The sequence below is a fragment of the Dendrobates tinctorius genome, unplaced genomic scaffold (genome assembly GCF_039654945.1).
Source record: "Dendrobates tinctorius isolate UK_male_01 unplaced genomic scaffold, ASM3965494v1 ptg000145l, whole genome shotgun sequence".
Lineage (NCBI taxonomy): Eukaryota > Metazoa > Chordata > Amphibia > Anura > Dendrobatidae > Dendrobates > Dendrobates tinctorius.
Window position 1 is genome coordinate 1,711,930 of NW_027361812.1, and position 22,794 is coordinate 1,734,723.

The 22,794-nt window shown below is 43.5% G+C and overlaps 1 protein-coding gene across 2 annotated transcripts in view; it reads right to left on the reverse strand.

Annotated features, from left to right (window-relative positions):
* Positions 1 to 1,278: 1,278 nt before the first annotated feature.
* The window catches only part of CDADC1 (cytidine and dCMP deaminase domain containing 1), a 44,627-nt gene continuing 23,111 nt past the window's right edge, over positions 1,279 to 22,794 (reverse strand). For both annotated transcript variants that reach the window (XM_073546107.1, XM_073546106.1), the window contains exons 6-9: positions 19,368 to 19,543; positions 18,466 to 18,655; positions 2,373 to 2,433; positions 1,279 to 2,272 (exon numbers count right to left, since the gene is read on the reverse strand). In XM_073546107.1, the coding sequence (XP_073402208.1) occupies positions 2,223 to 2,272; positions 2,373 to 2,433; positions 18,466 to 18,655; positions 19,368 to 19,543 (477 nt within the window). In that variant the 3' untranslated portion in view covers positions 1,279 to 2,222. The remainder of the gene's footprint in view (positions 2,273 to 2,372; positions 2,434 to 18,465; positions 18,656 to 19,367; positions 19,544 to 22,794) is intronic.

Consider the following 22,794-nt stretch of genomic DNA (forward strand, 5'->3'; position numbering starts at 1 on the left):
AATTTTTTTACATATTTTGTGCCCTAGCGCTAACGCATTGTAGCATTTCGATGCACCTGAAAACGCTGCAGACCACGTTTGAGAGTGCCTCATAAAGTAACGCATCATCACTAACGCATGCTGTTAGGATGCGTTACTATTATTGTGGCCAATGGGTGCGTTAATGCATCCGTTACATAGCGTTAGTGCCGCTATGTAACGGATGTGCTCAATACATGGCCCCTCCCTAACGCAATGTGTACTGCCCCTAAGCCAAAACAAGGAGTGCGTAAAAAAAAAATGCAGAAGTGGTCCACGTTTCTCTTATTCTTTTCCTCTGATTGTTCCTAGTTTTAGCTTACAAATACTGATGTAAAATACTGACCAAATACTCAACGTGAGACCGTAGACTTAGTGGTCGTTACCATGCTGAAATACTGCCTGAAGCCCAGTTTCCAAAGAGAGGTGATCATGCTCTGCTTCGGTATGTCATATTACATTTTCGCATTCATGGTTCCCTCAATGAACTGTAGCTCTCCACATCTGGCAACACTCATGCAGCTCCAAACCATGACACTCCCGCCACTATGCTTCACTGTAGGCAAGACACACTTGTCTTTGTAGTCCTTATCTGGTTGCCACCACATGCGCTTCGCTTCATTTGAAAAAAATAAGTTTATCTTGGTCTCCATAGACCACAGGACATGGTTCCAGTAATCCACGTCTTTAGTCTGCTTGTTTTCAGCAAACTGTAGGCTTGCTTGTGCATCATCTTTAGAAGAGGCTTCCTTCAGGGACGACCGCAAGCAGATCAATTTTATGCAGGGTATGGTCTGAGCACTGGCAGACGGACACCCCACCCCTGTAACCTCTGCAGCAATGCTGACAGCACTCATACGTCTATTGTGAAAAGACAACCTCTGGATATGACGCTGAGCACGTGCATTCAACTCCTGTGCTTGACCATGGCGAGGTCGGTTCTGAGTGGAACCCGTCTTGTTACACCACTCAACGATCTTGGCCACCGTGCTGCAGCTCAGTGTCAGGGTGTTGGCAAGCTTCTTATAGCCTAGGCCATCTTTATGTAGAACAATTCTTTTTTTCAGATCCTCAGAGAGTTCTTTGCCATGAGGTGCCATGATAAACTTCCAGGTACTCAGTATGAGAGAATGTGATGGCGATAACACCAAATTTACCACACCTGCTCCCAAATCACATCTGAGACTAAATGTGAGGGGTGTACTCACTTTTGTGATATATATATATCATATGAACACACATATATTAGTGGGGAAAAAATAAAGTTACATACAGTATATACTCTTTATATGCAAAAGCACTGGGACACACGTTGGTATCAGTGAGATCTTTAGAACAAGCCATTTTTTCACAAACGTTAGTAGGGGAAGAGTCAGACAGCCGTATAAATTGGAAAGGGATCGTAAAGTAATGTTCGATCTGGTCGGTGGCTCTCCCAACACGCTGCATTGAAATATATGGTGTCGTGGCCGGGTCAGGAGAGCCGCTGGCCAGACCGGGCATTACGTTTCGATCCCTGTCCAAGTTATACAGCCATCTGACTCCTTACTAATGCAGACTGCATGGTGAGCGGCTTGATGTTATACACCCGTAGCAATGAGACTAAATGTATTAAAATGTGTGTCCCATGAGTTTTAGCCATGGAATGTGTATATGTACAATACCAAAACATAATTTCATGACATATTCTGGATTACCACACAAAAAAGGGCAAAATGTAGCTGTAACTTTAGAGATTGTTCAAGGCATCAGATTAAAACCATATGTTGAAACATTATTACATAAAATACTCTTATGATTAAAAAAATAATTAGTTGCCTCTGCCGTTTTACTTCGTCATGTGGTTCTTTACCAGAAACACAGAAGTTGGATTATCAGGATTTCACCAGATTGTATATTGTAATGACATTTGTGCTGCTCCCGTCACTTATTACTGGAAAGCCACTTGCTTTCTTTGTAGATCTTCATGGACCTATGTCCACACGTGTCTTAACTCCGACCTGACCTGAGAGCTGCATCCCAAACTGAGTGACTGAACAGACAGCGCCTTAATTAATGATCTGGTTAGCAAAAAAAATAAATAAAATTTCTTCTCTTCTTAAAATAGAAAAGTTTCTGCAATAAATAAAATCTTTTCTAAAATAAAACGTCAAATCACAGGAAATGAAAGACCAGATTTACGAGCTCTTCCCAAAGCAAATCCTTTAGTTCGTGAAGCCTAAATCATCTTCATCATTGCTCTTCAGATCTCCATCTACAAAATGAATTGAGACATTACCCAGGAGCACAGAGGGAGGTCAATATTATTAGATCACCTCGAGGCACTCTGAGGAGCCATAGGATAATATACTCACTTTCCGCAGCTATGGAAGGTGATGCGTTATTAGGACTCCGTCTATGAGGATTATTTTGCCACTGTTTGGAAAAAAAAAGCGTAAAAGCATTAATAACCCCTCATGAAAAACAAAACAAATATGGTCTAATATAAGCCTGCACAGATAATTAATTTCTAAGACTTCTGCATCTTCCAAACTTATGGAACTGTATATGGGAACATCAATCCATCACAAGTCCCATAGATGCCTGACAACCAGCACTATCATATCAACGGCAATAAGCCCACACCCAACCACTGTATGATTTCTGCACAGCTCAGCCCCATCTGTCCACAGCGTGTACCCTTCATTCTTCAGGTGTCCCACACGGACCTAATTCTTAGGGATGATTCCACATAGCGCCATCATATTCCACAGCGCTTTACAGACATCATCGCTGTCCTCACTGGGGCTTACAATCGAAATTCCCTATCAGTATGTGTTTGGAATGTGGGGGAAACCGGAGGAAATCCACGCAAACATGGGGAGAACATACAAACTCTTTGCAGATGTTGTCCTTGGCATCTGAACGCAAAACCACAGCGCTGCAAGTCTATACTGCTAACCACTGAGCCGCCGTGCTGCTCATGGGTAACTTAAAATAAATTATCATGGGTCTTTAAAAGAACTGGCATTTTCATACAGGACAAAGGGAACATTTGGAGAACCAGTGCCGACTGCCGAAATGGCACCTGCACTGGAGTGGAGCAGAAGTGTTATTATTTTAGCTGGTACAAACACTGGGATTGAGGATGGGCTGTCCCTTTCATTTATATATTTTTTGTGTAGCCAAGAAGCAATTCTTTAGCGATGAACAATGTGACTCCGTATATGTTCAGATGTCTAACCGCTGCTACATAATAACTCCTCCAAACTTCAGACATGAGGTGAAAGGAAATAACACTTGGAGTGCTCGTTTTAGTGATTCGTGGGGTCTCCACTATTGAACATAAGTCTTAGGACATGTGCATATCTAGTATATGAGTTTTCCTTACTAGGTCCACTTGAAAGAATGGTTTCCGCTAAAGTTTGATTTTTTTTCATGCAATCAAAAATAACAGTGTGAACTTTGGCTTTATTGCCCATTCTGTACTAGCTGACATGGGTTGTTTGGAAATCCTCTGAATCTTTTTTTTTTTAGCAGTCAATGATTATGGCCACAAGAGGGCGCAATTCTAAGGAATGTTAGTGATGATCAAAACAATGTATTATCTGGAGGAAAAAGTGATTGGAAAGTCCCCGACAGCTCGGCAAAGCCATAGAAAATCTGAGATAAACTGGAGATATGGTCTGGGTGTATAGATCTACATGGGAGCTGTATTATGGAACCATACTGCACAGATCCAGGTTATAGTTGTGCTCATGAACAGCAAATCTGCTATATGACCAGCTAAGCCTTCACTACAGCATTGCAATGGATGCTGGAAAGAAAAAAGAAAGCACGCTGATTGGTTGCGATGGGCAACTCCTTTTCATCGGTTTTGATAAATCTCGGCATGTGTTTATAAACCTTCGCCCTGTGTCTGGGGTCGGAGACAAATGCTGAATACTGATTAGACTCCTGTGTAGCCCAGGGCATTCTAATAACATGGAGGCTCATTAGTAGCGTTTTCACAGTGAATGTGTCATTGATCACATGGTATTGATGAGAGGAATCAATGCACAATCACTAAATAATTAGGTCCCAAAAATAACCCGATCTGCTGTCACCGTCACTGATGTAGGACAGACAACCACCCTTCCACCTAAGAAGTCACGCAGCCAGCGCCTCATTACTCAGGGTCGCCGTACAGCAATATCTCAGCTTCAAATAGAGCAATCTGCCACCATCACGTAAGTGTTAATGCGTCACTGATTGGGTAAATATTACTAATAGCGGGAAAAAAAAATAAAGATTTCCAGCGCCATGTCGGTAGTCCGTGGCCACCGGAGCCTCCTCTTACCTGTGTCACCCCAGGTGCCTCTGATTTACCCTCTTACAATTTAGTTTGTTCATCCTTCTTTTATGTTAATATAGGTCTACTAATACTCCCTCTATAGTATACAGACATTATACACTCAATGTGGGAATTGCACCACCAAGCAGGAAAAGGTGTGGCATTTTGGAAATCACAGGACTGATAGACATGGTAATAATATGCTAATAATGAGAAAAAGGAAAACAGTATTTTCAAATTATCTCAATTTATTCAGCATCGGGTATGATCGCCACGCACAAAACTCCTTTGGATAGATGGCTATACTACTAGTTCCGCCACCGAATTAATGTAACGCTGAGCTCTTAGTGTTCCTGGAATAAAGACTAGAGGGGTTTGGCTACCGTATATTATGCCACCTCACACCATAATCCCAGGAGTAGGACCAGTGTGATGTTCAATTTGGAAATTGAAACATGAGAAGCAAGGGAATGAAACTGACGGGGAGAAGATACAGATTAGATATTGGAAAAAAAAATTCTGTCAGTGACGTGATCAATGAGTGAAGTAGGCTGCCACGAGAGGTGGCGAGTTCTCCTTCAATGGAAGTCTTCAAACAGAGGCTGGACAGACATCTGTCTGGGATGGTTTAGTGAATCCTGCCTTGAGCAGGAGTTGGAGACAATAACCCTGGAGGGTCCCTTCCAATGCTACCATTCTATGATTCAATCATGAATTCCTCTTCATGTTGTTGTCTATGTGGTCTCCAGATGAATCTTTGGCTCACCTTGCGTCCAAGACAAAAGCGGGAGCAATTGCTGAAGAGAATAGATATCCATTCCAGCCTTCATTGCTGTCTTTCTCTGCACCATAAAAGTCTTTGACACAAGTTAATGGAACACATTCACTTACAGTACAGAACAGATCAATCGTGGAAACAGTGGCAACTTGAGAAACGAGTCGGAGTTGTGGAGGGTACTGTGTCTAAGGCAACGCAGCATCATAAAGAACTTAAAAGAGATATGGTTGCTGTGTGGGCCAAAACTGATGACCTAGAAAATAGGTCTAGACGGAATAACGTCCGCATTGTTGGCATGCCTGAACGTTATGAAGGCAAAAATCCTACTGTTTTTATTGAAGCCTGGATTAAGGAGAAAATAGGAACTGATAATCTAACTCATTTATATGCTGTGGAACCTGCTCACAGGGTTCCTACCCGCCCTCCTCCTGCTGGTTACCAACCGAGACCTATCTTGGCTAAAATTCTCCACTACAGGGACAGGGATAATATCCTTAGATACTCAAGAGAACATCCCGACCTTTCCATTGATGGCTACAGAGTTTCTCTTTACCCTGACTTCTCGCCAGAAGTCCAAAGAATGAGAGCTAAATTTATGGACATCAAAAAACGTCTACGGGCCATAGGTATCAGATATTCTATGATATTCCCGGCCAAGCTGCGGGTCGAGGCCAGGAACAAAATTCACTTTTTTCTGGATGCTAAAGATGCTATGGACTGGCTGGATCTAAATGAACAGCAGCTGAGGAAGGATGAGGAAGACCGGGAAAGCGGCTGATGATGTATTTGCTACTTTGGACACTTCTGCTCTGTCTGGTGTCTTGACTTTCGGTTCTGTTGCAGGAAACTGTTTGACATGTTGTCGTTTTGCTATAGATGGTTGCCATGTGCCGTGGGGACTCATCCTGTTATGTGTGGGCAGCAGTTAGGAAGTGAAACGCCCGTTGACTAATGTGGAAGGGAATAACATCGCCCTTGTTTGAAATACCCTTGGCACTGCCGGGGGATATGTTGGGGAGAGTTCTGGGGGGGGGGGGTTCTATGGGTTTGTCGGGTCCTATGTAACTTTTGTGCACAACAATGTAAGTTCTACTATGACATGGTGGATATTGGCACTGACTGTACATCGACTTGAGAATGGGTGACATTAAAATACTTAGCTGGAATGTTAGAGGGCTAAAGTCCCCAGTAAAAAGACAGGCCATATTTTCCTTTATAATGGATCAGAAGCCAAATGTTATATGCTTACAAGAGACGCATCTTACTCCTGAGACACTTGATATATTAAATAAGAGGTGGGTACAACATGGGTATCATTCCACGTACTCTCAATACTCCCGGGGAGTTAGCATACTGGTCTGTACAGGTGCCCAGTTTACATGCAATCAGGTGGTGGTGGACACGGAGGGGCAATTCGTCTTTCTATTCTGCAAACTCTTTGCCGAGATAATGATACTCATTTCTATATACATCCCCCCCACCATATAGTAGCAAAGTTATATATAAAATTCATACCATGTTGAGAGACTTTCCGGGGGTCCCTTAAATGGTGGTGGGAGATTTTAATAATGCTTTGGACTCTCACTGGGACAGAGGTAATCATGCACCCCTGAAACCGGGAGGTAATTGTACCCCTTTTGGAGTTTTGTTACAGGAGCTAGCCCTGACTGACATATGGAGAAGTCATAATCCTGATGTCTACCAATATTCATGCTTCTCCTCTACCTTTGTCTCAGTGTCATGCATTGATTTGGCAGTGAGTGATGATTTGATGCTGAGAAAAATTTTAGACGTTAATTATTTCCCGAGAACAGTGTCGGATCACTCACCCATGTCCATTAAAATCAAGGGGGGGGATAATAGATTGACAACTAAACCGTTATGGCGACTTAATCCGTTTTGGCTGCAGCTAGTGGATAAGAATGATAGCTTTAGCTCTGAGATACAGGAACATCTCAGGTTTAATTTGGGTTCAGCATCTAGTTTGACTGTTTGGGAAACTCTGAAGGCATACCTGCAGGGCATGTATATACGTGATATTTCAAAGCTTTAATCCAATTCCAGAGCAGAATTTCAGCTTATACTTCATGAACTGGAGGATGCGGAAAAGGCGCTCTCCATGCAGTTCACTCTCGCCACTCAGAGGAGGCTAAAAGAGACACAGTTGAAGGTGCCTAAAATGACGCTAGAAATTGCGAAACGAAAACGTATGCTTCAGTCAGTTCAATATTTTGAAAATGCGGAGAGTGTGGGTCATTTGCTCTCGGTCATAACTTCAGCACAGCGGGGGTCCTCGTTTATAGCCGGCCTTCGGGATGTGGGTGGGCAACTTTTCAATGACACGCCAGGTATTTTGAGAATTTTGGAGACTTTTTATACCGAGTTATACTCCTCACACACCAAGGCCTCGATTGAAGACCTTTTGACAACTTTTTGGGGCCCGCTAAACTCCCACGTCTAACTGACGAGGCGAGACGTATGCTTGATGAGCCGCTGGACTTGGGGGAGCTTGAAGAGGCTTTGGGATCTATGTCCAATGGTAAGGCGCCGGGGGTGGATGGCTTACCGGTTGAGGTGTACAAAAAGTATAAATCTGTACTACTCCCTACCTTGCTGGCTGTATTCAATGATAGTCTCAGTTATGGAGCTCTCCCATCTTTTATGCGGGAAGCTATTATTACTGTGCTGCCAAAAAAGGATAAAGACCTGACACTCCCGGCGTCATATAGACCCATTTCCCTCCTGACGGTGGACATTAAGCTCCTTGCGAAGGTTTTGGCCACTCGACTTTCGAAGGTGGTGGAATCGTTAGTGGATTCGGATCAGACGGGTTTCATGCCTCGTAAGTCTACGGCCATAAATATTAGGCGACTGTATTTGAACATGCAGGTAAGGGCAGATAATGTGGGGGGGAGGGTGGTCCTGTCTCTGGATGCCGCCAAGGCATTTGACAGTGTAGAGTGGACTTACCTCTGGGCTACACTTCGCTGTATGGGGTTTGGTCCGGGTTTTATTAGCTGGATCAGGCTCCTATGTTCCGAACCGAAAGCACGAATACGAGCAAATGGATCACTGTCTGACCCTTTTCCTCTTTATAGAGGTACGAGGCAGGGCTGTCCTCTGTCCCCGCTACTCTTTGCTTTAGCGATAGAGCCTCTGGCCTCCAGAATACGATATGATAAGGGCATCGAGGGGTTCAGATACGGAGGACAGGAGGAGAAAGTAGCACTCTATGCTGATGACTTGCTTATGTTCTTGGCTGACCCTGACAGATCATTACATAATGTGATGCTGTTCCTTAATTCTTTTGGAGCTGTCTCGGGACTAGTTATTAACTGGGAAAAATCTGCGATCCCCCCTTTAGATCCGATCCAAATCAACGTCACACAGGTGCCGGTTGTAACGACTTTTAAATATCTGGGTATTATGATATCTAATAAACTAATGGATTTTGAGTATTTGAATCTCTCGCCACTGATAGCCAGGATTAACCCCTTCACGACCTTTGACGCCACGTAGGCGTCATGAAAAGTCGTGCCAGAACGACCCATGACGCCTATGTGGCGTCATGACTTTAAAGCCCCCCTGCGGGTCGGGTGACCTAGGTCACTGAAAGGTCACCCGACCCGCAGATACAGGGGGCTTTGTTCTTCGCCACAGGGGGCGTGGCTTCGCCCCCACGTGGCTACGATCGCTCTGATTGGCTGTTAAAAGTGAAACAGCCAATCAGAGCGATAGTAATATTTCATCAATGAAAATTGATGAAATATTACAATCCAGCCATGGCCGATGCTGCTGTAGCATCGGACATGGCTGGAGACACCGATTCCACCCCCCCCCCCGGCGATCGCCCCCCCCCCGCAACTGAATGACAGCGGCGATCTGCCGCCGCTGTCATCATCTGCCCCCCTCCCATTCCCTCTGCTCCCCGCCAGATTCCGATCCCCCCCTCACCCCCTCTCACCTCCCCCGGCACCTTCTAAGTCCCCCTGTCGCTCCCGGTGTCCGGCGGGTCCGGTTCATGGGCGCCGCCATCTTAGAAAATGGCGGGCGCATGCGCAGTGCGCCCGCTCGAATCTGCCGGCTGCAGATTCTATTCTTTCATTTTGATCACTCTCACAGTGATCAAAATGAAAGAAAAAGTAAATAAACCCCCCGATTATCACCCCCATAGGTAGGCACAACTAATAAAATAAAGAAAATATTTTTATTTTTATTTTTCCATTAGGGTTAGGGTTAGGGTTGAAAAGAGGGTTAGGGTTGAAAAGAGGGTTAGGGTTGAAAAGAGGGTTAGGGTTAGGGTTGGAAAGAGGGTTAGGGTTGGAAAGAGGGTTAGGGTTGGAAAGAGGGTTAGGGTTGGAAAGAGGGTTAGGGTTGGAAAGAGGGTTAGGGTTGGAAAGAGGGTTAGGGTTGGAAAGAGGGTTAGGGTTAGGGTTGGAAAGAGGGTTAGGGTTGGAAAGAGGGTTAGGGTTGGAATTAGGGTTAGGGTTGGAATTAGGGTTAGAATTAGGGTTAGGGTTGGAATTAGGGCTAGGGTTGGAATTAGGGTTAGAATTAGGGTTAGGGTTGGAATTAGGGTTAGGGTTGGAATTAGGGTTAGGCTTGTGGTTAGGGGTGTGTTGGGGTTAGGGTTGGAGTTAGAATTGAGGGGTTTCCACTGTTTAGGCACATCAGGGGGTCGCCAAACGCGACATGGTGCAACCATTGATTCCAGCCAATTTTGCGTTCAAAAAGTCAAACGGTGCTCCCTCCCTTCCAAGCCCTGCCGTGTGCCCAAACAGTGGTTTACCCCAACATATGAGGTATCAGCGTACTCAGGAAAAATTGCACAACAACTTTTGGGGACTAATTTCTCGTGTTACCCTTGGGAAAATAAAAAATTGGGGGCTAAAAAATTATTTTTGTGGAAAAAAATGATTTTTTCATTTTCACGTCTCTGCATTATAAACTTCTGTGAAGCACTTGGGGGTTCAAAGTGCTCACAACACATCTTACATACGTTCCTTGGAAGGTCTAGTTTCCAAAACGGGGTCACTTGTGGGGGGTTTCCACTGTTTAGGCACATCAGGTGCTCTGCAAACGTAATGACGACCGCAGACTATTCCATCAAAGTCTGCATTTCAAAACGTCACTACTTCCATTCCGAGCCTTGACGTGTGCCCAAACAATGGTTCCCCCCCACATATGGGGTACCAGGACAAACTGGACAACAACTTTTGGGGTTCAATTTCTCCTGTTACCCTTGTGAAAATAAAAAATTGCGGGCTAAAAAATCATTTTTTGAGGAAAAAAAATATTTTTTATTTTCACGGTTCTGCGTTATAAACTTCTGTGAAGCACTTGGGGGTTCAAAGTGCTGCTCACCACACATCTAGATAAGTTCCTTGGTGGTCTAGTTTCCAAAATGGGGTCACTTGTGGGGGGTTTCCACTGTTTAGGCACACAGGGGCTCTCCAAACACGACATGGTGTCCGATAACGATTGGAGCTAATTTTCCATTCAAAAAGTCAAATGGCGCTCCTTCCCTTCCGGGCCCTGCCGTGCACCCAAACAGTGGTTTATGACCACATATGAGGTATCGGTGTACTCAGGAGAAATTGCCCAACAAATTTTAGGATCCATTTTATCCTGTTGCCCATGTGAAAATGAAAAACCGTGTGCCCAAACAATGGTCCCTCCCCACATATGGGGTATCAGCGTACTCAGGACAAACTGGACAACAACTTTTGGGATCCAATTTCTCCTGTTACCCTTGTGAAAATAAAAAATTGCGAGCTAAAAATTCATTTTTTGAGGAAAAAAAAAGATTTTTTATTTTCATGGCTCTGCGTTACAATCTTCTGTGAAGCACTTCGGGGTTCAAGGTGCTCACTACACATCTAGATAAGTTCCTTGGGGGGTCTAATTTCCAAAATGGGGTCACTTGTGGGGGGTTTCCACAGTTTAGGTACATCAAGGGCTCTGCAAATGAAACATGATGCCCGCAGACCATTCCATCAAAGTCTGCATACCAAAACGTCACTACTTCCCTTCCGAGCCCTGACGTGTGCCCATACAGTGGTCATCCCCCACATATGGGGTATCAGCGTACTCAGGACAAACTGGACAACAACTTTTGGGGTCCAATTTCTCCTGTTACCCTTGTGAAAAAAAAATTGCGTGCTAAAATTCATTTTTTATGAGGGAAAAAAAATGATTTTTTATTTTCACTGCTCTGCATTATAAACTTCTGTGAAGCACTTGGGGGTTCAAGGTGCTCACCACACATCCAATTTCTCCTGTTACCCTTGTGAAAATAAAAAATTGCGAGCTAAAAATTCATTTTTTGAGGAAAAAAAAAGATTTTTTATTTTCATGGCTCTGCGTTACAATCTTCTGTGAAGCACTTCGGGGTTCAAGGTGCTCACTACACATCTAGATAAGTTCCTTGGGGGGTCTAGTTTCCAAAATGGGGTCACTTGTGGGGGGTTTCTACTGTTTAGGCACACAGGGGCTCAGCAAATGTAACATGACGCCCGCAGACCATTCCATCAAAGTCAGCATTTCAAAATGTCACTACTTCCCTGCTGAGCCCCAACGTGTGCCCAAACAGTGGTTCCCCCCCACATATGGGGTACCAGCGTACTCAGGACAAACTGGACAACAACTTTTGGGGTCCAATTTATCCTAGTACCCTTGTGAAAATAAAAAATTGCCAACTAAAAAAATTTTTTTTAGGAAAAAAAAAGATTTTTTATTTTCACTGCTCTGCATTATAAACTTCTGTGAATCACCTGGGGGTTCAAAGTGCTCACTATGCATCTAGATAAGTTCCTTAGGGGGTCTAGTTTCCAAAATGGGGTCATTTGTGGGGGAGCTCCAAAGTTTAGGCACACAGGGGCTCTCCAAACACGACATGGTGTCCGCTAACGATTGGAGCTAATTTTCATTTCAAAAAGTCAAATGGCGCTCATTCCCTTCTGCGCCCTGCCGTGCACCCAAACAGTGCCCCCCCCCACATATGGGGTACCAGCATACTCAGGACAATCTGGACAACAACTTTTGTGGTCCAATTTCTCCTGTTACCCTTGTGAAAATAAAAAGTAGCGTGCTAAAAAATCATTTTTGAGGAAAAAAAATGATTTTTTATTTTCACTGCTCTATGTTATAAACTTTTGTGAAGCACTTGGGGGTTCAAAGTGCTCACTACACATCTAGATAAGTTCCTTAAGGGGTCTAGTTTCCAAAATGGTGTCACTTGTGGGGGAGCTCCAATGTTTAGGCACACAGGGGCTCTCCAAACACGACATGGTGTCCGATAACGATTGGAGCTAATTTTCCATTCAAAAAGTCAAATGGCGCTCCTTCCCTTCCGGGCCCTGCCGTGCACCCAAACAGTGGTTTATGACCACATATGAGGTATCGGTGTACTCAGGAGAAATTGCCCAACAAATTTTAGGATCCATTTTATCCTGTTGCCCATGTGAAAATGAAAAAACTGAGGCTAAAAGATAATTTTTGTGAAAAAAAGTACTTTTTTTTTTTTTTTTATGGATCAATTTGAGAAGCACCTGGGGGTTCAAAGTGATCACTATGCATCCAGATAAGTTCCTTGGGGGGTCTAGTTTCCAAAATGGGGTCACTTGTGGGGGAGCGCCAGTGTTTAGGCACACAGCGACTCTCCAAACGCGACATGGCAAGCGTTAAATATTCCAGCATATTTTCCATTCAAAAAGTCAAATGGCGCTCCTTCCCTTCTGAGCCCTGCCGTGCGCCCAAACAGTGGTTTTTGACCACATATGAGGTATCGGTGTACTCAGGGGAAATTGCCCAACAAATTTTAGGATTCATTTTATCCTGTTGCCCATGTGAAAATGAAAAAATTGATGCTGAAAGAAAATTTTTGTTGGAGAAATTAAAATGTCCTTTTTTTCCTTCCATGTTGCTTTAGATCCTGTGAAACACCTAAAGGGTTAATAATCTTCTTGAATGTAGTTTTGAGTAGCTTGAGGGGTGCAGTTTTTAGAATGGTGTCACTTTTGGGTATTTTCTGCCATATAGACCCCTCAAAGTGACTTCAAATGTGAGGTGGTCCCTAAAAAAAATGGTTTTGTAAATTTTGTTGTAAAAATGAGAAATCGCTGGTCAACTTTTAACCCTTATAACTTCCTAACAAAAAAATATTTTGCTTCCAAAATTGTGCTGATGTAAAGTAGACATGTGGGAAATGTTATTTAGTAACTATTTTGTGTCACATAACTCTCTAGTTTAACAGAATAAAAATTCAAAATTTGAAAATTGCGAAATTTTCAAAATTTTCGCCAAATTTCTGATTTTTTCACAAATAAACGCAAAAATTATCGATCTAAATTTACCACTAACATGAAGCCCAATATGTCACGAAAAAACAATCTCAGAATCGCTAGGATGCGTTGAAGCGTTCCAGAGTTATTACCTCATAAAGGGACACTGGTCAGAATTGCAAAAAATGGCCAGGTCATTAAGGTCAAAATAGGCTGGGTCATGAAGGGGTTAAGGGGAAGGTTAAGGCCTGGGCTAAGTTGTATCTTTCTGTGGTGGGGAGAGTGAACTTACTGAAAATGGTGATCATGCCGCAGCTTCTGTATGTTCTTCACAACTCCCCAGTCTGGCTCCTTCAAAATAGGTTTTACAAAATTAATGCGATATTTAGAGAACTCATTTGGTTAAAAAAGGGTGCAAGGATTAAATTGGAACATTTACAAAAATCTAAAGAGGAGGGGGGCTGGCGCTGCCCAATCCGTGGCTCTACTTTCTCTCCTCTCAATGTCAGCACATGGCGGGGGGTATGGAGAGCTTCCCAGCAGGGACAGCGGGGAGCCTGGTGATTTTCCGGGCTCTTGTGGGTCAGGGGTCGCTGTTATCCAATTTAGAGGCGGGCAGATTTAAACCTTGGGCGTCTAGATATCCTACGGTCCTTCTCATGATTAAAGCGTGGGATAAAATTAAACAGTTAAGAGGAATCACGGGTTTCACAAAATACTCCCCTATTTGGGATAACCTGTATTTGCCGCAAATGAGATCGCTTAAAGGTTTTGCGCAATGGAGGCGAATAGGTATCTGGTGGCTGTCGCAATTAGTGGAGGATGGGGTTTTTAAGTCCTTTGACACACTGAGACGGGATTTTCCGCTCCAACACTCTATGTTCTTCCAGTATCTGCAGTTGCGACACGCCTACACAGTGCAGGACCAAATGAATAGTATATCTATACACCAGGATGCTATTGTCAGCAGGCTCGGGCGGCAGGCATCCACTAGGGGTTTAATCTCGTTTGTGTACGGTGGACTTCTTTCAATGGTTTTGGTGAGGCATCCGATAGGAGCGCTGGCGAAGTGGGAGCAACAATTGGGCGACATTTCAGAGGATCAATGGGAATCTATTCTGCAGATGGTCCCCAGGCTGTCTCTTAGTGAACCCAATCGTTTGTCCCAACTGTATATTCTTTATAGAGTTTATAGAACCCCTAAATGGTTATTTGATATGGGGATGAGGACGGATTCGCAGTGCCCTAAATGTGCGCACGAGAATGATGATATCTTGCATATGTTGTGGACGTGCCCCTGCTTGCAGGTATTTTGGATTCTGGTCCTTAATTTTATTCACGTGACTACAGGACAGGATATCCCGCGAGACCCCGTTGTCTGTGTCTTGCTTTATGTGGAAGATGTGGGGGGAGATGAATACCTTCAAACCGCAGTTGCCAGAATGCTTTATGCTGCTAGGAAACTGATAGCATACCATTGGATTTCAGACAAGGTGCCATCTCGGACAGAATATATTAATAAATTAAACTATATACATTATAGAGGAAAAAGCCATATACCTTGAGAGGGGACGACCGAATACTTTTGAACAAATTTGGGCTGGTTGGCTGGACATCCCGGGTCTACCAGCAGCGAACCTATTCGTCTAAATAGCTGATTTTGGTCGACATTGTTATCCACTGTGTCTATGTGCATGTATTTTATATTTTCGTAAGGTTTGTGCTTTTCTGTATAATTTTCTTATTTCTTTTGTGGACCGGGCTGGGGGTGTGGGTGGGGTTTGGATGGATGGTGATACAGTTGTTTTTCACCTGTTAGTTTTTATTAACATTTTCATTATAACAATCTGATCAAAAAAAAAAAGAAGTATCGTTTCTCCTTGTGGAGTGCTCTTCTGGGAATTATGCAATTTGTCTCTTCAGAGAGGAAGAGGTCTAGAACTCTAGTGCCTCATATTGGACTTGCAATTTTAATATTGAGGACTGTTATGAATGGGTCACGAGGAGGAAAGCAAGCCCAAGCTAAGCCACAGAAAGCCAGAGAGGTTGGTAACTAATTGCAGACCCCTGATCCTATCCACACAACTAGCAGTAGCCGTGGAGTGTACCTACAATGATCTTAGACGCCTCGGCACAGCCGGAGAACTAAATAAGCCTAAAGCAAGAAAGGGGAAATCTAAAATGATCCAGAGCAGACCCCAAAGGAATAGATAGCCCCCAAACATATATTGTCGGTTAGACAAGGTGAAAACACAAACGCAGGTAGAAAAATAGACTGAGCAAATGATGGGGCCCACACTGACTAGACAGGACAGGAAAGGAAAGACACTGTCTGCAATCACGCAAAAAACCCTGCAAAAAGTCCAACACGTCTGATGCAAAAAATACTGAAGTCGCACGACTTCGCCCACTATATCAGCACTCTGGTATATTCTGAAAGCAGAGCAAAAAGAGGCCAATCTAATAAGGGACAAAAACAAACTGGCACAAGCAGTAACATATGGACAGTGATTCAGCACAGCCCCAGCCGCAGCTGGCTGACCCACACAAAACTGAGATAGACAAAACCAGATCAAATGCAAACAGAACAGCAAATGAACACTTAGCTGAATATGCAGGGACTGAGCTGGAAACATCAGACCTCAGGAGGCAGAAGAAAATCACCAGCAGGGATAGAGGGAGTCGGCTGTCTTAAATCCCAATCTGAAACCCAAGATCTCCAATCATCGTCCTCATTATCAGGTGGCAAGCCTCTGTTAATCAGATCAGCTCCATTACCTCCAGTAACCACCAGAGGGAGCCCAGAAAGATAACTCGCAACCCCTCTGTCAATCTGACCAGCTCCACTACCTTCAGTAATAACCATAGGGAGGCCAGAAAACAAATTCACAACAGAGGACTGTAGAAGACTCATGGAATTTTTCTGTATTTATAAAATATTAAAGTGTACAAAATCCAAAATATGATCTATTGTATTATAATTTACAATGTGACATATAAACTAAAATCAATATTAAAGTAAACAGTAAATACGCATGCCCCCATTGGTACAGGAGGAAATATATATCAACAGGGACGATATGTAGTTCTCCAGTGTCATTTTTTACCGTCTGGCCAGATTGTATTAAACCAGCAGATAGGAAATGACTTGTCATTCACATACTGCCATCACGTATCAGTTATAGAGGCCATAGTCCATCCTTGCTGTTAAACACAGTAATAAAAGGCTTTCAATTTCTAACCTCTGAAGACATTATTTTTCTCTCATTAATTTCCTGACTCCCTTGCTCCAGCTCCCCATACACCTTAGATAGATCTTGTCTACAGCAGCATACAGCTGACTATTCCTCCAGGCATTCCCATATACAAGCATACTTGGCTTGGCTAGGTGTGGATATGTTTTCAACAGGAAGAGGTGAATAAGCTAAAGCCACAGCCCGCCGATCCTTCCTTCTCCTTCTTTGTGATGGTAATAGTACAGACAACCCCTTACACATTATATTGATCATCCAGTCCTGTCAAAATATTTAGTTCTCTGCAAACATGTGTCTAAACCCCCCGTTACACACTGCGATATCGCTAGCAAAATCGCTGTAAAGTCACCGATTTTGTGACGTTGCGGCGATATTGCTAGCGATATCGCTGCATGTGATACCTCCGACTGGCTCCCCCGCTGGTTATCGCTGATCGCATGAGAAGCTCCTGGACCATTTCTCGTCGGCCACTTCCTGCGGCGCTTCCTGCTGTGATGATGAGCGACGCGTGGAGCCGGGAGGGAGGACGCAGGATCGCCGCGTCTGACAGGTAAGTAGCGATCCCCGTCCCCAGCGATGTCGCTGGTGAGATCTGCCTGTGTGGCAGCTCTCTAGCGACCACCTAGCGATGCACCAGCGATCCTGACCGCGTCATTTCGCTGGTCGGGATCGCTGGTAAATCACTAGGTGTAACGGTACCCTAATGTATATGGGCACCTTTGACAGGGGAATAAATATTTGTACACCTATGTCAGTGGTAACCTTTAGTTAATAAAATGTCACAAAGTTTTGGGCTGCAGTCTTAATTCATTTTCAGACCCCTTGAAATGCAGGTTGCAACCTAATCCACGTTTCAGATCTTTCTCTTGTGGGAATGCCTCTCCCTGTAACACATGCTGTGTATGTAGGTTTGGATTGCTTTTTCCCTTAATAAAGACCTTCATCTAGAAACTGCACTTTGTGGTTACTTGTTTTATCTTTGTCTAATATTTAAATTTGTTTGATGATCTGAAACATTTAAGTGTGACGAACATGCAAAATAATAGGAAATCAGGAAGGGGGCAGACACATTCACAAAACTGTATAGGATACAATATATATCTACCATGACCATAATGTATGAGACTGAGTGGCAGTAACACTTTTGACCTCAGAACACTTGAGAATAATATTGGACAGGACCAGCTTTGCCCTCATAATTCAGGGAGACAGTACTACCTACACCTACATAATGCTATAACCTAAAGGCTTGTGTTACTCATTGCTTTGACAGTTAGCACTCATCCCCATGTTATTCTGTGGGGCCGTCCCCATGTCTGATTCTGGTCAGTCTGATAAGAGTATAATTAGCATAAACTGCCAGATTTTCTCAGATGACAGAAAATTGGTCATGTGACCCCAGCCTTAGATGTTCTGTCATTTCTTACAAATAAAACAGAACCAGTGAGATGATGAACACATAACCAGTGACATGCAGGCCACATAACCAGTGACATGCAGGCCACATAACAAGTGACATGCTGCCAACATAACCAGTGACATGCAGGCCACAAATCCAGTGACATGCTGCCAACATAACCAGTGACATGCTGGCCACGTAACCATTGACATGCTGGCCACGTAAACAGTGACATGCTGGCCAAGTAACCAGTGACATGCTGGCCACATCACTGTCATGCAGACGTCTGACACGGAAATGGCTTAAGTGCATATTTTTTAATAAACAGTAACAGCATTCATGTAGATGTGGATGGCTGGACAAGAGAAGTGTATCAACTCTAAACAGATACATTAAAACCGTACATATTAGTGAATACTTACAGTATATTTACCAACTCCCTTGAGCTCAGAGAATGTCATGTACGATATATCAGCCTTCTTTTTACCACTGTCCACATCTCCGGTATAGATCTGCTTGATGCCAGATCCTTTAATCAGGGGAACACACTCATCACATGGGCATTTGGTCACAAAGATCATAGTTTGTTCATCAGGTTTAATTTCTTGGCACCTGCAATATTTATAATATGATAAAATGGCAATCGACAGCCGGACCCTTCATCTCTGATTAGTTTTCAGTAATACATTTCGTCAAAAACCTCCCGATGGCACAGATATATTTTAAAACGGTCCATTTCTTAATCATTTTGGAACGCTTTAGACTCTTCTAGCCATAACCCCTCGTCTGCACACTCTGTTGTAGACGTAAATAAAGGTTGTGTCCATAAAGGATTCTTTATAATTAAACAAAGCATATTCTTCTAAACTAAAGAAATAAACATTAGAAGCCTCTAGAGCTCTCTGCTGCCTGCTCTTGTGGTCCCGCCAGCTTCAGAAGTGATGACATCCTGTCCAACAGTCACCTGACCACTGCAGGCAATCACTGATATCAGCGTTCACCAGAATAGGACAGTGATGATAATGTGTGCAAACTGTAAAGCGCTGCGGAATATGTTAGCGCTATATAAAAATAAAGATTATTTTTTTATTAATAGCGGCAGTGGTAAGGTGACTGATGGATGACACATAATCACTTCCAGTACCAGAGTTTGCAATTTCCAATATATATACCAGCCCATTCAAGTAGCTATTCATATAAAAAGTGGTGTACATACTGTATGCAACAAAGATTTATGCCGCCATCCAAAGTATGAGTGCCAAGAAACTATTCCATAATATAGGGGAGACATGTATAAAAAAAAAAAAAAGAGAAAACAAATTACCTGAATGTTATTGCGTTTTGTTCTGCATGGATAATATATCGGAATTTCCTGATTTCTCTATCCTTCTGGTTGTCATCCATGTGAGGAAAATCAGCATATTCTGAGCCCACAGGGAACGCATTATATCCACACCCAACGAAGTACATGGTCTCTGTCCCATCACAATCAAATGAGCTCTGAAAGCAGATGATCAAGAGTCAGGGAATTATATAGAACGTCTATTTTAACATCAAAGTCCTGACTGTTAAATAACGTGACTACATAGAATTATTTCACATAACTTCATCTTAAAGAGATTAAAATAAGAAAATTACCAGGTCCAGATTATTATTATTATAATTATTATAGCGCCATTTATTCCATGGCGCTTTGCATGCGAATGGCAAACGCCTCCATTTTATACCGCAATTAAATGGCACCTGTCATCAGGTTTTTGCTAGCTCATCTCAGAGCAGCATACTGTAGGGGATTGCTGTGCGGAATTTTCTGCGCGGAATCTGCTTTTATTGGCAGAATCCGCAGGTCAAAATCCGTGCGTTTTTTATGCGGATTTCCTGCAAATTTATTGCAGATTTTGCCTGCGTTTTTACACCTGCGGATTCCTATAATGGAATAGGTGTAAAAACGCTGCGGAATCCGCACAAAGAATTGACATGCTGCGGAAAAAAAAACGCTGCGTTTCCGCAGCATGAGCACAGCGGGTTTTTTTCCCCCATAGAATAACACTGTACTGTAAATCACCTTGCTAAAGCTCACAGCTGGGGGTTGCCTGACTGTTAAGCAAAAATACAGGGGAAGCCACGCTGTTTTGTTTTTTTTATTTTATTTATTTACAGCGCAGGAGCGGCTGATGAATACTTCCATCCGCCGCTCCTGCTCTCACTGTTATTAGCGGTAGCAGGTGTCAGATGATGGGAGCTGTAGTCCCATCAGCTGACACCAGTGATCGGAGGTAAACTTTATACCTCCGATCACAGCTGAGTGCTCCCGCTGTCTTTTGACAGCGTGGGAACCGCGGGCTCTCTGACTGGATGTTCGGGCCCCCCATTCAAGTGAATTTTTTAAAATTTTAACCGCAGAGATAAAACTGCCCATCTCTACTCCTGAGGACTGCATTGAAGCAGCGCAGGCGCACATGTGCGAGATCTGAGAGGCAGAGAAGAAGGTAATAGGATACAAGGGCGGGCCAGACGGGTGAAAGAGGCGTGTTTTTCTAGGCAAATCACCGCTTTCTCTCTTTTTTTTCCATACCCCGGGCGTCCTTTCCCAGTGAGGCGCCCCCCTCATCTCGTCATCGGGACCGCTCCCCCCACCATATGCGGCGACCGCAGATTGCTCCGCACTCGCCCTATAAGGCAACCCTCGACTTTTGAGAAAATTTTCAGGTGTTAAAAAGTCGTCATATACGCCAGAAAAAAACGGTATTCAGCTTTAAATGTACTTTGTGAGGCTTATTTATTGGAAACTCCTTAAAAGTGATACCATTTTAAAAACGCTTTTTATGAGCGCACTCATGCTCCACATGTGGCCATAAACCTCTGTTTGAACACACAGCATGGCTTGGAAGGGAAGGAGCACCAATTGCATTTTGGAACACAAATTTGTCTGAAATAGATTGCGGACACTGTCACATTTGCAAGGCCCCCAAGGCGCCTAAACAACTGAAAACCCCCACAGGTGACCCCATAGATTATGCCCCATAAGATGCTCCATAGATTATGCCCCCATAAAATGCTCCATAGATTATGCCCCCATATGCTGCCCCATAGAATATGCCCCATATGCTGCTCCATAGACTATGCACCCATATGCGCATATTCATGAGGTTAATGAGCGGTACCATGCGACCGCTGAAGGCAGGGAGACTTTGGAGAAGCGGGGGAGCTGCAGAGACCGTGCCGGGGGGTATGATCTCTGACACCCCTGGTCCCCCTCCCCTGCTGACCCCCAGGTATATGACTCATGTATAAGCCGAGAGGAGGACTTTCAGCCCAAAAAAATGGGCTGAAAATTGTGGCTTATTCACGAGTATATAAGGTAATTGGGCTCTTCCTGCTACAGTAATGCCAAACGTGGCCGCTTACTGCAGTTTAGGCACAATGGGGCTCAGAAGGAGGGGGCAATTGGATTTGGTAGCACAGAACTCGCTGGATTTTATCTGAGGGGGTGTTGGAGATGTGTCACTTTTCCAGAGTTAGGAACTCACATCTTCGTAAAAGAATTGCTTTAATGACCCAGTAGTATAAAAAAGGTACAAAAAATACTTGAACACAATGCATAAAAATTAAAGAGGCAGAAAAGAAATATCTGTTGCGCGCCCAAGCAACATGTTTCAGACCTGCATGGCCCTTTTTCAAGCCTTACTAGGGCCCTCTGGTAAATTTAAAAATGAAAAAAAAGTAATTAGAGCGCCTGAGCGAGGCAGTGGCCAATAAATAGTACCTTACGACTCTAACAACATCCAGCATATGCAGAGCCTTCTCAAAAGGATGAGATGGTGCCAGACAAAAGGAGAGTAAAAGAATGTCTTCATTAAGGAGAAAACTCGAAACCACCTTAGGGAGAAGAGATGAAATTGGCTTCATCACCATCTGATCCTGATGAAGAATAAGGTAAGGAGAGCTACAAGACAGAGCCTCAAGCTCCGAGACTTTCTTGATGGATGTGATGGCTATAAGAAAAGCCACCATATAAGAAAGAAAAAGTGTAGAGATCTTTCTGATCTCTCTGATAGGAGCAAAATTTGGAGACTGAAGAGCCTGCAAAACAAGATTCAGATGCCAAGGAGAGTCCGATAGGGTGACCTAATGTGATGGCCCCATGGAGAAAAGTCTTAACCTGAGGTTTAGATGTCAAATTCCCCTGAAACAGAATAGCCTGGGAAAACACCTGACCCTTTCAAAGGGTTAAGCATCAGACCTGCCTTCAATCCAGACTGTAAGGAGAGCAGCTCTGGAAAGTGAAAATACATTGATGAAGCACTGGTAGACTCACACCAATGACGCCTCCTGATGAAGTGAGACACGAAACGTGAGTTGGGGGCGACTGGACACTCACTGGCTTTTATGTAAGTTCCTCTTGCATTTTTTGTTTTGTATTTGTATACTATATACATGGGGCTTTGTTGTAATTGTTTATGGCCACTTGGTTACACTTTTATATTAGTACACATGTAGTCTATTTAACTTGCACGGGATTCGGTGCTGCTTCACTTATATTTCATTTTTTGCACTTATGCCTTTATAAAACTTTGCATATTTGCACATACAGTATATATTTACTAATTGGCACTTTACACTTTTTTGGAGCTGCAATAGTATTATCCAGCCAGTGTTTTGTCCTTTTGTGTGGATTGGTAGCCTCTGTTTTAATTATGGATTTTACCATTATTGATTTTGAATAAAATTTAATATGTTTTGGATTATAC